We start from the raw sequence: 13,777 nt of genomic DNA, 5'->3' as shown, positions 1-13,777 counted from the left end.
GAGGACATGAAGCTAATTAACAGCTCCCAGTGGCCAAATATGTTCTATTAAGCTCCCTATTAGAAAAATCCAGAGTTCTTATTCTAATAATTGGTTATTTGGAAGATTTTTTTAGCTGGCTGTACATTTTGCTGGCTCCAAAAGTGAATTTTTCCAACCTGGTTATCTTGTGGTAAAAAGCATCCAAGCACCATTTGTCTAACAAGTGTTCATGTGAATACCTAACATGTGCTAGGAATTGTGGATCTAAAAGTGATAGTCATAGCCCCTGCCTTCAAAGTTAGGTTCATGGGAAGACTCAGGAGATAAAGAGGTGCCAAGCAGAAAGTCAGGCACAAAGGAACTCAGGTTTAGCCTGCCTGTCAACAGAAGGGCAGAGGTAATGTCACTGATGACCTCATTGAGAAAGCAGCATTTAATTGGTCTTCAAAGGTATTAATCCAGTAGATGAAAGGTGAAGGAGGATCAGCGATAAAGGCACAAAGGCATAACTAATATAGAAGGCTGGGTAAACAGCAAGGCCAGGCCTGGATTTATCCCATAGTTAAGCAATAAAGAGCCATAAAAAGATTTTTAAGAATAAATTAGTTTTAAAAACTTTCGTACTAGATGTTCATAGCCACATACTGACAATAGGCAAGGGTGGAAACAATTCGAAAGTCCACTAATTAATGAATGGATAAATAAAATGTGGTATATCTGTACAACAAATAGATCCTTACTGAGCCCTAACAAGGAATGGAGTTCTCAAGCATGCCACAATATGGGTGAACCTTGAAAACATTATGTTAAATGAAAAAAGACAGGCACAAAAGGTCACATATAGTATATGTCCACTTATATGATCTACATTCAGAATAGGTGAATCCATACAGACAGAAACAAATTAGTGGTTGCTGAGGGTGGCAACGCGGGGGGAAGAATGGGGAATATTTTAAATATACCATGGAATTCTTCATAAAAAGTTGCCATTGTAGTTGAATGACCAGTTGAGAATTTATCTTGTACTTTGTTCTCTTAATAACTTGGATATACCAGGAAAGAATAAAACATTGCTCTCCTCTAGAGGGGAAGCTAACTATTAAGACCGGCATGACCACAGGGCTCTGTATCGTTGTTCTTGAACAAGCTGAGGACAGCGGTGCAGAGCTGCCCCTGAGCTGCCCGGTGAAGGCCATGTCCAGCCTGGACAGGGTAGAGTATTGATGGCAGACAGGCGACTGGGCTCAGCACCCAAGTGCAGCATCATGTGGTCACAAAGGACAGGGCAGCCATGGTGACCATGGACTTAGAGATAAGAGTTATCTTTATTTAAGAGCTGCACATATGAAAGATCCCTTTTCAAAACTGAAAGTTCCCTGAGAATAGCAGCTTTGTCTTGTTCCCAAAGAACAAGCTGTAGCCCCAGAACAAGAACAGGGCCTGGGACATAACAAATACTGAATCAATATCTGGGAATGAATGAACAGTTTGATCATAAAAAGCTCTGGGAATCTTAGAGAGGGGAAAGAAAGGAAAGAGAAGTCCCAAAGTCACTCATATTGGACTTTCCAATTATTTTATGTGTATGGCTCAAACTGATGCTCTTAAAATTTTAGAAATAAAAAAGTCACATTATTAGATCAATAGATTTCTGGTATATTAATAAAAAACATTTAAACAAAAGATGAACGAGAATGTGGTACAGGTGAAATAGACCTATTTGAGGTGTAAGATTGGATGATCTGAGTTTTAACATTTTCAGGTCATTTACTATTTTTATAATGTCATTTATTTTCTTTTTTTATTGCTGACAGTATTACAGATGTCCCCATTTTCCCTCACCCGTTGCCTGTACCCACCCAGCACCCACCCCTCTTCCCTTTGGCCATCACCATACTATTGCCTATGTGCATGGGTTATACAGATATGTTCTTTAGCTAATCCCTTCACCTTCTTTCATCTAGTTTCCCTCATCCCTGACAGCTGTCCATCTGTTCCATGTATCCATGCCTCTGTTTCTATTTTGTCCATCAGTTTATCTTGTTCATTAGATTCCACATATAAGTGAGATCATATGGTACTTGTCTTTCTCTGGCTGGCTTATTTCACTTAGCATAATAATGCCCAGGTCCATCCATGCTATCACAAAAGGCCTGTGATTGCAACAATCACAGGGGGAAGCAAGGAGATTAATGGATTAAGGAAAAACTGAATAAGAAGAATCTGAGTGTGCTTTACACACACTATCTCATCTGCCTCACAACTTCTCCAGGGTGCTATGATTGTCCACATTTTATGAATGAGGATGCCAAGTCTCATCTATGTTAGGAAACTTATCCAAGTGAGTATCAGAGTTGGGATTTGCATCCACACACTCTGACTTTAGAAGCCATGCTTTTAACCACTAGGAGGACACTTGTTTGGATATATATGCAAAATTTTATGGCAGAACAAAGGGTAATTTATTCTAACCAGGGAATAATGGCCAAGGAAGTATTTGGGAATAAGGGATATCAGAAGTGGGCCTTAAAGAACAGGATTTCATTTTTATAAAGGTGGAAAAGAAAAGGGGATATGAAAAAGAGGACTGACTTCCAGTCAATATGGGGGTTTAAGTACCCATGCTTAGCCTCCTCATGCAACCATAGAAAGAATTACAACCAAATATCAAAAACAAATAACACCCAGAATGTTCAGAAAATCTAGGTGTATGTAAGTCCGAGAACCAAGGAATTAAAGAAGCCACTTCACCCAGACAGGAAGGAGGGGCAAAGTCACTAAGACAGTGGGGAAAAGTAATGTGGTGCAGAGAGGCAGCGGCGGATGAACAGATGGACCCACATTCACATGTGGTGGATAAAAACCGGGAGGGATACTTTGGGAGAGAGCTATCACAGCCCCAGGCCAGACTGCACAGCCCAGGGTTCCAGCACCAGGAAGATAACCCCATTACCTCTGGCTATAAAAGCCAGGGAGAGTTGGGCAGCAGAAAAACTGCCAGATTTTCACCACTTAAAGTATCCACACAGGCTTAGAATGTACACAAACCCCACAACAGCAGCTGGAAAGACACCAATCACATATGGGAGGTAGGTGAGGTGACTGGAAGCAGGGCAAGTGCCAGACAGGCCTCCAGAAGCCAGCAGCGGTATTGTCCTTTTTCTGAGCACCTCCCCTCACAAAGCCACAAAACAGTGAAGTGGTTGCCCTACCCTGGCAATTACCTGAGGCTCCACCCCACACAATTTACAGGTGCCTTTTCTACATAAGCCAAAGGGAGTAAAAGCAGCCCCACATAATACACAGAAACAAACACAGGGAGGCCATCAAATTGAGGTGGCAAAGAAATATGGCTCAAATGAAAGAACAGAGCAAAACCCCAGAAAAAGAGCCAAAGGAAACAGAGATATCCACCCCATAAGATAAAGAGGTCAAAATACCAGTAATCAGGATGCTCAGAAAACTCACTGAATACCGCCACAAAATAAAAGAAGAAATGAAGGACACACTAAGTGAAATATAGAAAAATACACAGGGAACAAACAGTGAGGGGAAGGAAGCTGGGATTCAAATAAACAATTTGGAACAAAAGGAAGAAATAAACATTCAGTCAGAACAGGAAGAATACAAAAGAATTTTAAAAAATGAGGAGAGGCTTAGGAACCTCTGAAACAACTTTCTTTGTTTTTAATTTAATTTTATTTTATTTTAATCATTGTTCAAGTACAGTTTTCTCACTTTTACTCCCAATCCAGCCCACCCACCCAACCCTCCCCACTTCCCTTCCATTACCACCTTCCCCCTAGTTTTTGTCCATGTGTCCTTTAAATTTGTTCCTGTAAACCCTATCCATTCTCCCCTGAAATTCCTTCTTCTCTCCCCTCTGGTCACTATCAGCCTGTCCTCTATTCCAGTGTCTTTGTTTATATTTTGCTTGTTTCTTTGTTTTGTTGTTTAGGGAACCTCTGAAACAACTTTAAAAGTACCAACATTCAAATCATAGGGGTACCAGGAGGAGAAGAAAAAGAGCAAGATATTGAAAACTTATTTGAAAAAAATAATGAAGGAGAACTTCCCCAATCTGGCAAAAGAAATAGACTTTCAGGAAGTCGAGGAAGCTCAGAGAGTCCCAAGGAAGTCTGACCCAAAAAAGACTACACCAAAACACATTATAATTAAAATGCCAAAGGTTAAATATGAAGAATCTTAAAAGCAGCAAGAGAAGAGAGTTACCTGCAAAGGAGTTCCCATAAGACTATCAACTGATTTCTCAAAAGAAACTTTGCAGGCAAGAAGGGACTGGCAAGAAGTATCCAAAGTAATGAAAAGCAAGGACCTACAACCAAGATTACTCTGCCCGGCAAAGCTATCATTTAGAATGGAAGGCCAGGTAAAGTCCTACCCAGGCAAGGTAAGCCTAAAGGAATTCATCATCACCAAGCCATGAAATGTTAAAGGGACTTATTTAAGAAAAAGAAGATCAAAACTATGAACATTAAAATGACAACATACTCACAACTATCAACAACTGAATCGCAAAAACAAAACCAAACTAAGCAAACAACCAGAACAGGAATAGAATCATAGTTATTGAGATCATTTGGAGGGTCATCAGCTGGGAGGGGAAAGGGGGAGAGTGTGGGAAAATGTGCAGGGATTAAGAAGCGTAATTGGTAGATACAAAATAGACAGTGGGAGGTTAAAAATAGTATAGGAAATGGAGAAGCCAAAGAACTTATTTGCATGACCCATGGACATGAACTAAGTGGGGGCAGGGGGATTGCTGGAGGGAAGGGGGGTACTGGGCAGATGGGAGCAAAGAGGAAAAAGTTGGGACAACTGTAACAGCATAACCAATAAAATATATTCAAAATGATTTAGCTTTAATAAAAAGAAAATAAAACAAAAGGAAGGACTATTCCAAGCTGAGAGATTGACACCAACAAAGAGGAGGCATTACAGGGCATGAAGTGTAGGAAACAATGAGAAACTGGCATGGATAGACAATCCTTGGCTCATGGATCCCTCATGGTGAAAACCAGTCATGGTAATCCTACTCCCATTTGTCAGAGAGAAGAATGGAACAGGAGGATGTATCAGAGTAGTAGATTGGGATCAAATAATGTTATGCCTAGAATGTCTTCCTTGGGCATTTGGACCATAGAGGCAATAGAGAGCCACACATGGTTGCAAAAGAGCAGATACATAATACTACCTATGCTCCAAGAAAGAAACTATCAGTATGTGGAGGAGACATTAGAATGGGGAAGAGAAAGCAGTTAGGAGGCTCCTGTAATATTTTAGGCAAGAGACAATGGATGGATAGACAGAGCCAATAGCAACAGAAAAAGGGATGCAAAAAGATATCCCAGAGGAAAATTGGCTGGGTTTAACTGCTGATGTGGGTGCCTTGAAAGACACTGACAGGTGTGGCCAATAATGAAAAGATAGAAATGGGAAAAGAGAAGGCAGCTAGCACTCCTTTGAAAAACAATATAATTCTTTGAAAAAGCAGGGTAACCATTAGTGGTGCTCTGGGCTGCAATTAACAGAGGTGTTAATAATGAAAATATTGTTGTACATTATCTCCCAAAAGAAGTCTGAAAGGAATAGGCAGTTCCAAGGATAGGTGACTATTCAATGATATTCAAAGAGGGACTAGGTTAGTGCCCCTGAAATCCTCCTAATTTTTTCCTTATTGTCTCCAACAGTGTCAGCAGCAGCTCCACTCCTCATGTGAGAGCATCCAAAAAACAAAGGACTTCTCTTCCCACAACTGTGTCCACTGATTAGGGAAATAAATATTTCCTAAAAGCCTTAAGCTGACTTCTTGCATGTCAGAATGTCATCACTGGCCACCCTGAGCTACCAGGAAGCTGAGAAAAGAAATATCCAGCAAATTGGATTATGATTACCAAAACTGGCTTACACCATGATGTATTTGCGAGCCAACTATATTACAGGAAGATCAAATTCAGATGTGTTAAAAAGGAAGCCAGTGTTATAGCTATTGAGTGGGTAACCAACAGTGCCTGCTGGGAGCATTTTGAACAAAACAATTGCCTTCCACAAAATAGGAATTTACAAGATAATAACATGATACTTGAGCATGAACATATGTTTCTAATGAAAGCAAATCTCTGATTTGGCAGACTCAGGAGTCTCAGAGGGAAAAGACTCCTCTGGGACTTTTCTCAAATTCCCTCTTCAAGTTCACAGGATATTCTAAGGTCCTGAGCTTGGTGGGAAGATGGGTCTTCACCTGCCTAAGCAGAAGGAAAGGATGATACAGAACCACTGAGATTTGTGATTTACACTGTAGAACTCCTGGCAAAACAAGATGGTGATTCAGTCTCAGGTCCCAGCAGGTTTTGGAATTAAAGAATATTGACTTATTTCCTTCACCAGAGCTATTTAATCCATTTCTGAATGACCAAGTTCAATGTATTCTTTAATGTTCAGCTCAATTTTGGCTTCCTTCATCATGCTTTTTGTATCACCAGCCAATCTGTATCCCACCACATGATTTAACACATTCACAAACATCTTTCCAACCCTATTATCAAATCCAGTTGACCTAAATAGCTACCAGTTTTGTCTACCTCTCTCCATCTTCATTGCTTATAATAACTGCTGATGTTTATTAGGCATGTGCTACATGCAAAGCATTAATCTATGCACTTTACAGTTATTAATTCATTTAATGCTTTCAACAACCCTATGAGGGAGACTAAAGTTTCCTCACATAAAGTACAGTAATACTATATAGTATTGTAACAGGGTGCAGCCAAGAGAGGGGCCCAAAATAGGGATTTGTAATGGGATCCAGAAGAGCTTGGAGATGATTGGCTCCACACCACAGGGCCATACCTGCCCAGAATGCTGGCAGCTGGGGCCACTTGTGGGAGGAGCTGGAAATGAGGCTGCAGAAGAAGATGGGCACTGGGATTTAAACAGAGGCATGGCAGCTATTCGGCGTTTCTCTTTTTGGGACCATGTGTCTGTTTAGGACCACACAGTTTTGGTGTCTTGGTTGGGACCACGAGGTGTGGGTGAGAGTCAGGACCACGAGTCTTTGGAAGTGCTCCCTTTTGCCACGTGGAGGGTGCCGGGAGGACTGTGTGCATTTGTGAAGAACTTTAGTTTGTATTATTTCAAATAAATAAGAAATTCCTTTCCTTTTCACTAATCTCTGGTATTAAGAGATGTCTTTTCTCAGGTGGCAGGCAAAACGAACCCAGGAGGTGGGGAGGAACCCCTGGAGAAAAAGGGGGGATCTTTTATATTGTTTAGCCCCCCACCAGTCTGTTCTGTAACAGTATTACTATACTATATGAGGAAACTTGGAGATAGAATTGTTAAGTAACTTGGTAAAATTCACAGAGGTTGTGAGAGAAGCACACTTAAGAATTCATATCTTAATTGATACACTACACTTCTTCCCTCTTTTAAAGCACAATGTATTTCACCTAAACTACCGTAACAGGTTTCTATCTAATCTCCTTGCCTGCATCAACTCCTCTCCAGCACATTCTTCATTCTAGCTAAAATGATCTTGTAAAAATGCAAAATTTGGTCATGACACAATCCCTCTCACTACTCCTTATGCTTTCCAAGATCTTGCCCTGCCTACCTCTCCAGTACTACCTTCTATATCTTTAAACTTTAACTACCCTGATACTTTCATTCTTTTTTACACCAGGGCCTTTGCACATGCTGGTTCTTCTACCTAGAAGACTCTTCCTCACCTCCAATCCTACCTGCCTTACCCACTTCATTTCTATTCATCTTTCATATCACAATTTAAGTGCCATACTTAGGAAAGCCTTCTCTCTTCTCCCATTTTCTGTTAATGTATCATTAGTTATCAACCTTGCAAAAACAGAGCAAAGTGTGTATGTTTCATTCATCAATGTATCTCCAGCAATGAGCCCAGACTTTGGCTCAGGAATCTATCTACTTTTATCACAGGTCCAAGGCTAAGCTCCCTTGCTAAAAATGCAAGGTCTCTGAGGTCAGAGCCTGTGCCTCAGAAAGGTGGTCTGCTATAGTGAAGAGAACATGGGCTTTGGCCCCTGTGAATTCAAAATCCAGCTACACAGCCATCTCTGAATGTATGATTTCTTGAGTGTCAACTTCCCCATCTGTAATTGGGAAGAATGACACCATGAGAACTGAAAGAGATATTGGAAATAATGTGCTATCCAACCTGGAAGCAAATGCTCTTGAAAACTTCCTTCTCAGATGTATCTTTCTGACCCAGCGGGTCAATGACATGAGCAGTGAGGCTGCACAGCTGAGGTTTGGTGACCACCCTTTTTCCCACATGGTCCATCCCATCCTGTGGCTTCCTTCTCCATCAGTTGTCCTGCATGGATGCCACCATATGGAAATATGCAAAATAGCTGCAGTGAGCAATAGGTAGAGAATTTGCTAGCGGCAGAGCAAAGGAAGGGGACAGAATGAACATGTATGTGTTAAGTACCCACTAAGTGCCAGGCATTTTCATATGTTATTTCATTTAATGTTTAGAAAAGGAAACCTGATTCTACAAATGAGAAAATTGAGGCTCAGAAAGGTAAAGTATTTCTCCCATGATCTCAGAGAAGATAAACAGGGAAGACCAAATTCGTTTCTCCACAAAACTTTCTCCTGCCACCCCAGCACATTATCTCAAAAATAACTCTCTTCCCTGCTCTTCCCTCCATGTAAGTGTGTATTGAAAGACCCAAGGCATCGTTATATATCTTTAAAGTCAACCTGGCCCTGTGGCATGTGGAAAGAATCTAGCAATTTAGTACTATTTGAGCACACAGTGTCTCAAGATTAATTAAGTATCTGCAAATGAATTATACATGGTGGGATCTTTCTTTTGAAAGGCCACATGCCACCTGAGTAGAAAAACTAATGCTGGGGGAGATTCAAGATGCAGGAGGAGTAAGTGGAAGCTACACTAACTTCCTCCCAGGACCAATCTGGAATTACAACTAAATTGTAGAGAAATCATCACGAATAACCAACTGAACACTATCTGGAGAGAAGTATTATAGCCATGGACAGATGTAAGAAACAACTTCACAACAACATGACTGGTAGAGAGTGTGAGGAGATGTGAGGGGGCTGGCTGGGCTCCCATGAGTGGCAGCTGAAGTTCTAGAGGGATATTTCAGCAGCTGCAGGGAGGGGCCCTGAGAAGTGTGGGGTCTAAGCCCCAAGTGAGGCTCACCAGCCTACAGCACAGAGAGCCAGAAGGAAACCCAGATAACTTCCAGCTGTGAAAAGCAGCAGGGTTTCTGTCTGCCAGGGAAAGATGGCTGGACATGCAGAGCCTCTTAAAGAGCCAATGCACAAAATTTCATTTGCCACCATTTACCCTGGACTCCAGCAGAGGGAGGGCAGAGTGGACTACAGACGCTTGAGGAGAATTTGGGGCTGGTGGCTCTTGGGGGAGAACTGAAGGATCAGCCCCCAGGATCCCTGTGCTGGGTCATTTCCCATACAGCAGAGGCCATCTCTCTCAGGCAGAGCAGTCCCCTCCAAGTGGCATAAGCATGAGGGGAAGCAATAGCTCTGCCCACAGGAATTGCCCTGCCTCACCCAGTGGTGCTTAAGCCTGACTATGGATTACAGTTCAGCTTGATTAGATTGATTAGTTTAACATCTAAGGCAGAAAATACAAAGAAGCAGCCAAAATGGGAAGACAAAGAAACAGACCCCAAGTGAAAGAACAAGAGAATTCTCCAGAAGAATTAGGTGAAATTAAGGCAAGCAATTTATCAGAGAATTTAGAGTAATGATTATAAGGATACTCAACAGCATGAAAAAAAGACATAGAAACCATAAAAAAAGGACCATTTAGAAATAAAGAATGCAATATAATACACTGAAAGGAGTAAACAGTAGGTTATATAAAGCAGAGGATAGAGTCAGTGTTTTGTAAGACAAGTAGCAAAAAATACCCAGGCAGAGCAGAAAAAAGAATTTTAAGAATATGAGGAAAGCTTAAGAAACACTTTGGGCAACATGAAATGTAACAACATCCACCTCATGGGAATACCGGAAGAAAAGAGTTGACAAGGGATCAAGAACCTATTTGAAGAAATAATGACCAAAAACTTCCCTAATGTGGTGAAGGAAAAAGTCACACAAGTCTAGGAAGCTCAGAGAGTCCCAAATGACTTGGATTCAAAGAGGTCCACACTGAGACACATCATAATCAAAGCAACAAGGCTTAAAGATGAGGAGAGAATCCTAAAAGTTCCAAGAGAAAAGCAGGTAGTTATATACAAGGGAGCACCAATTAGACTGGCATTTGATTACTTGACAGAAACGTTTCAGTCCAGAAGCCAGTGGTGTGAAATATTCAAGGTGATGAAAAGCAAGGACCTACAGCCAAGGTTACTTTACCCAGCAAGGCTATCATTTAAAACTGTTAGAGAAATAAAGAGCTTCCCAGACAAGGAAAACTAACTCTGAATTCAAAATGTCCAATACTATAATGTTGACTAGAGAATTAATTTTAATTAATGTTACTTTGAATGAGCTTTAATGAATGGCTTACAAGTAGTGAGTTATTATCTTTCTCTGGACATAAATAAAGTTATATGAAATAAGGGATGAGGTCTAGAAGGGAGAGGGAGAAGGTCAAAGGGAATTATGTCCCCTCTCTCTGAGATGCTACCCCAAACCTGAGCTTGAAGCGGAGAACTAAGCTCCCAAGACCCCACACAACTGGTTCCATCACACGACCTACATACTGTTGTTACCCAAAATGTAATCCACCCACTACCTATGTTGGAATCTCCTGGCATCTTTGTTGGAATACCACTTCCTGGGGCCCACTCCAGGCCTACAGGCTCAGATTCTCTGAGGATGATGTATTGGAACCAGGATTTTAGCAAGCACCCCTAGCTGTTTCTAATTCATCTCAAGATTTGAGAACAGCTTTCAGAGCTCAGTGAAAATGTAAAGATCATGATGATTCCTCATACTTATTTATTTCATTAGGATACAATTTTCTGTTTAGAATCTTGAAAATGTTTAAGTAAATAAGATATTTATCTTAGCAACTCTAAAGGCAAGGAATTCCCACTTTCAAAATGAGGGCTATCAAGTCTTGACTTACATATGACAGGTCTTTCTTTTACACACAGTTAGAAATCAACTGCTTTGCATCTAGGAGCAGAGCAGTAAACAGTTATCAATTCAGTGACTGGGACATTTTATACCATAAATCGAAATCAGTTGATTAACTCACCTTTGTATTCAATTCCTAGTTAATTTTATCTTGTGGGGGAATGACATTTTTCTACATTTATTACTTCAGTATGTTCCTCAGTTAGGAATAGACTTTCTGACTCAACTACTAATTGCATATCCGGGATACTCTTTTATTCTTCTTCTGTACAACACCTAGCAAAAGTAATTTTTTTAGGTAAATTACTTCCTTTTCTTATTCTTTACCACTGGTTAAAGCCAGTCCTCAAACTTACTCCCTTGACTGCTATCCAACCAATTAAAATTCTGGAGATGGGAAATTAATTTGTAAAAAGAATCCTGAGCCCTAGCTGGGGTGGCTCAGTGGATTGAGCGCTGGCCTGCAAACCAGTGTCACAGGTTTGATTCCCAATCAGGGCATGTTCCTGGGTTGTGGTCAGGTCCCAGTAGGGGGCATGCAAGAGGCAACCACACATTGATGTTTCTCTCCCTCTCTCTCTCCCTTTCTTCCCCTCTGTCAAAAAATAAATAAATAAAATCTTAAAAAGAAATCCTGAGTTGAACAGTTCCTTGTGGTTAGGCAAACACCACTGATCTTTCCCTAGTTTAGCAGTTTCTGTTCCTTTGCTTCTTAGGACTTGCCTTAAGCCTAAGGGTTCCTTCAAACTTTGGGGCGTCAAGTACACAGGCAATAATTCATCAGTCTTGGAGTTTAGGGGGTTTCCCCATTTGGGGGAGCTCTGAGAGTTTGATCATCTTGGAAACATAATAGCAAACTCCCTGAATATACGCAGAGAATATTTTTTTAAGCACCACAAGAAAACAGGAAACCAGGGTTTAGTTATCCCCAAATACAAGAGTCATGATTCAAAACTGTCACTGACTCTGAAGAATCTTTATTCAGGAATAGTAGCTTCCAGCTGACAAGTCACAGTAACTGTACTTTTACTAACCAAACTGGTGGGGGAAAGCTCAAAAATATCCCATCCCCATCTCTATTTTCTTCCCCTAAAAACGAATGTCTTCCACTGGCCAGGCCACTACTGATAGAGTTACCACCGATGACTATGGAACAGTAAGTATTAGACATTAAGTTATCCATGTCATTTGTAGAAATCGTGATTTTGGAAAAGGAGGTATAGAAGACACACTCATAGAAGACATTTTGCACCTTAAAATGGAGCTGCTTGCTTGCTTTGATGCAAATGGCTATGAGTGTGTGCTAGGGGAGTAGGGTGGGTAATTTCTCTTAGACTATCCTTCCCAGCATTACGAGCTGTTTAGTTTGAATCATTATTAGTAAGCATATTATCTGTTGAATGATCATGTGAGTGAAATCAATACTTTGCTTATTCTATGCCTGTAAAGGACTAAATAACACTGATCAAATTTCCCCTTCCTCTGTTATTCCTTTCACAATAATTTTACCTAGCGCCTAACCTGTGCCAGGCACTGTGCCCGGCGCCAAATATGCAAAGCTAAGTGACGCAAGGTTCTAGTCTATTAATGATCTCTCAAGATTTGCGAGGGTATAGCCTAGCTCCCTCTCCCACTACAGCCTGGACGGCTGTCGAACCAATGGCTCCCGGCTTCTGGGACTCCCGGCCTCTGGGAGCAGGTACTCCCAGGCCAACCCAGGGACCTAACGCCAGAATTCTTCCGGCGTCCCCCAGCAGGCAAGCACTCAAGTTCAACTCCGGAGCCGCGGCACTCCGCACCGAGCGAACTCTGGGCTCGCGGGAGCAAAGCGCGAGATTCCCTTCACCTGTCCGCCCGCCCGTCAGCCCGTCGGGCTGCGCCTAACCCGGCGTCCGCTTACTTTGCCGCTGTCGCTCACACCGAGGAGGTGATCCCTCAGCACCTCCATGGGGCAGGTCCAAGTGGAGTGGACGAACGTCCCTCGGAAGATGTGCGCCAGGGGTGACATCCCGGCGGCACACATATTGGCGACTGAGCGCAGCGCAGGGTCCGCGGGCCAAGAAGGGCGCACCGGGTGGAGGCGCGGCTAGAGCTCCGGCGACTGCCGGTGGCTGCTGAGCGGGCACCAGCTCTGGCCTGGTCCTGCCCCCGCTTTCCTCAGCTATCACCGGCCCCCTTGCAGGCCGCGCCCAGGGGCTGGCTCTCTGCCTCCTCGATGCCAATAAGATTTTCCTCCCGAGAGCTGACTCCCTACTCCCGTGGGTGTGGTCTTTCTCTCAAATCACCGCTTACGTTGCAGTTCTTTTACTCTGGTGGCTGTCACCCAGCTAGGGGGCGGGAAATGAAGGAAGGGGCTGGAGGAGTCAGGATTCCAGCCCAGTACTTTGAATTGGTCACTAAATACTGTATTGTTCTCCGTTTCCCAAGCTCCTCCACTTTCTTGGCACACCTGAAGTTGCATCTGCCTGTTTTCCCTGTCCTTCAAACTCTTAGGGCTCTTTGTGGTAAAACTTGGGACTCTTCAACCTTTAGCAAACAGAATCTCAACCGGCGCAAGTTCAAGCAAAGTCATTTAGGGCTGCGAACCTTACAGACAAGTTTCATTTTCAATTTCTGCTAGCTGTAGAATGTGTCCTAACCTACATTTCCGAAGCATAAT

At 42.2% G+C, this 13,777-nt stretch overlaps 1 protein-coding gene across 1 annotated transcript in view; it reads right to left on the bottom strand.

Annotated features, from left to right (window-relative positions):
• The window catches only part of GDA (guanine deaminase), a 77,839-nt gene extending 64,324 nt beyond the window's left edge, over window positions 1–13,515 (bottom strand). Inside the window, exon 1 of the mRNA XM_028516666.2 lies at window positions 13,019–13,515. Within this exon, the coding sequence (XP_028372467.1) occupies window positions 13,019–13,141 (123 nt within the window). The 5' untranslated portion in view covers window positions 13,142–13,515. The remainder of the gene's footprint in view (window positions 1–13,018) is intronic.
• Between the last annotated feature and the right edge of the window lie 262 nt (window positions 13,516–13,777).

The sequence above is a fragment of the Phyllostomus discolor genome, chromosome 3 (genome assembly GCF_004126475.2).
Source record: "Phyllostomus discolor isolate MPI-MPIP mPhyDis1 chromosome 3, mPhyDis1.pri.v3, whole genome shotgun sequence".
Taxonomy (NCBI): Eukaryota; Metazoa; Chordata; class Mammalia; order Chiroptera; family Phyllostomidae; genus Phyllostomus; species Phyllostomus discolor.
Note: the sequence above shows the minus strand (reverse complement) of the source record. Positions and strands in the feature narration are given on the sequence as shown.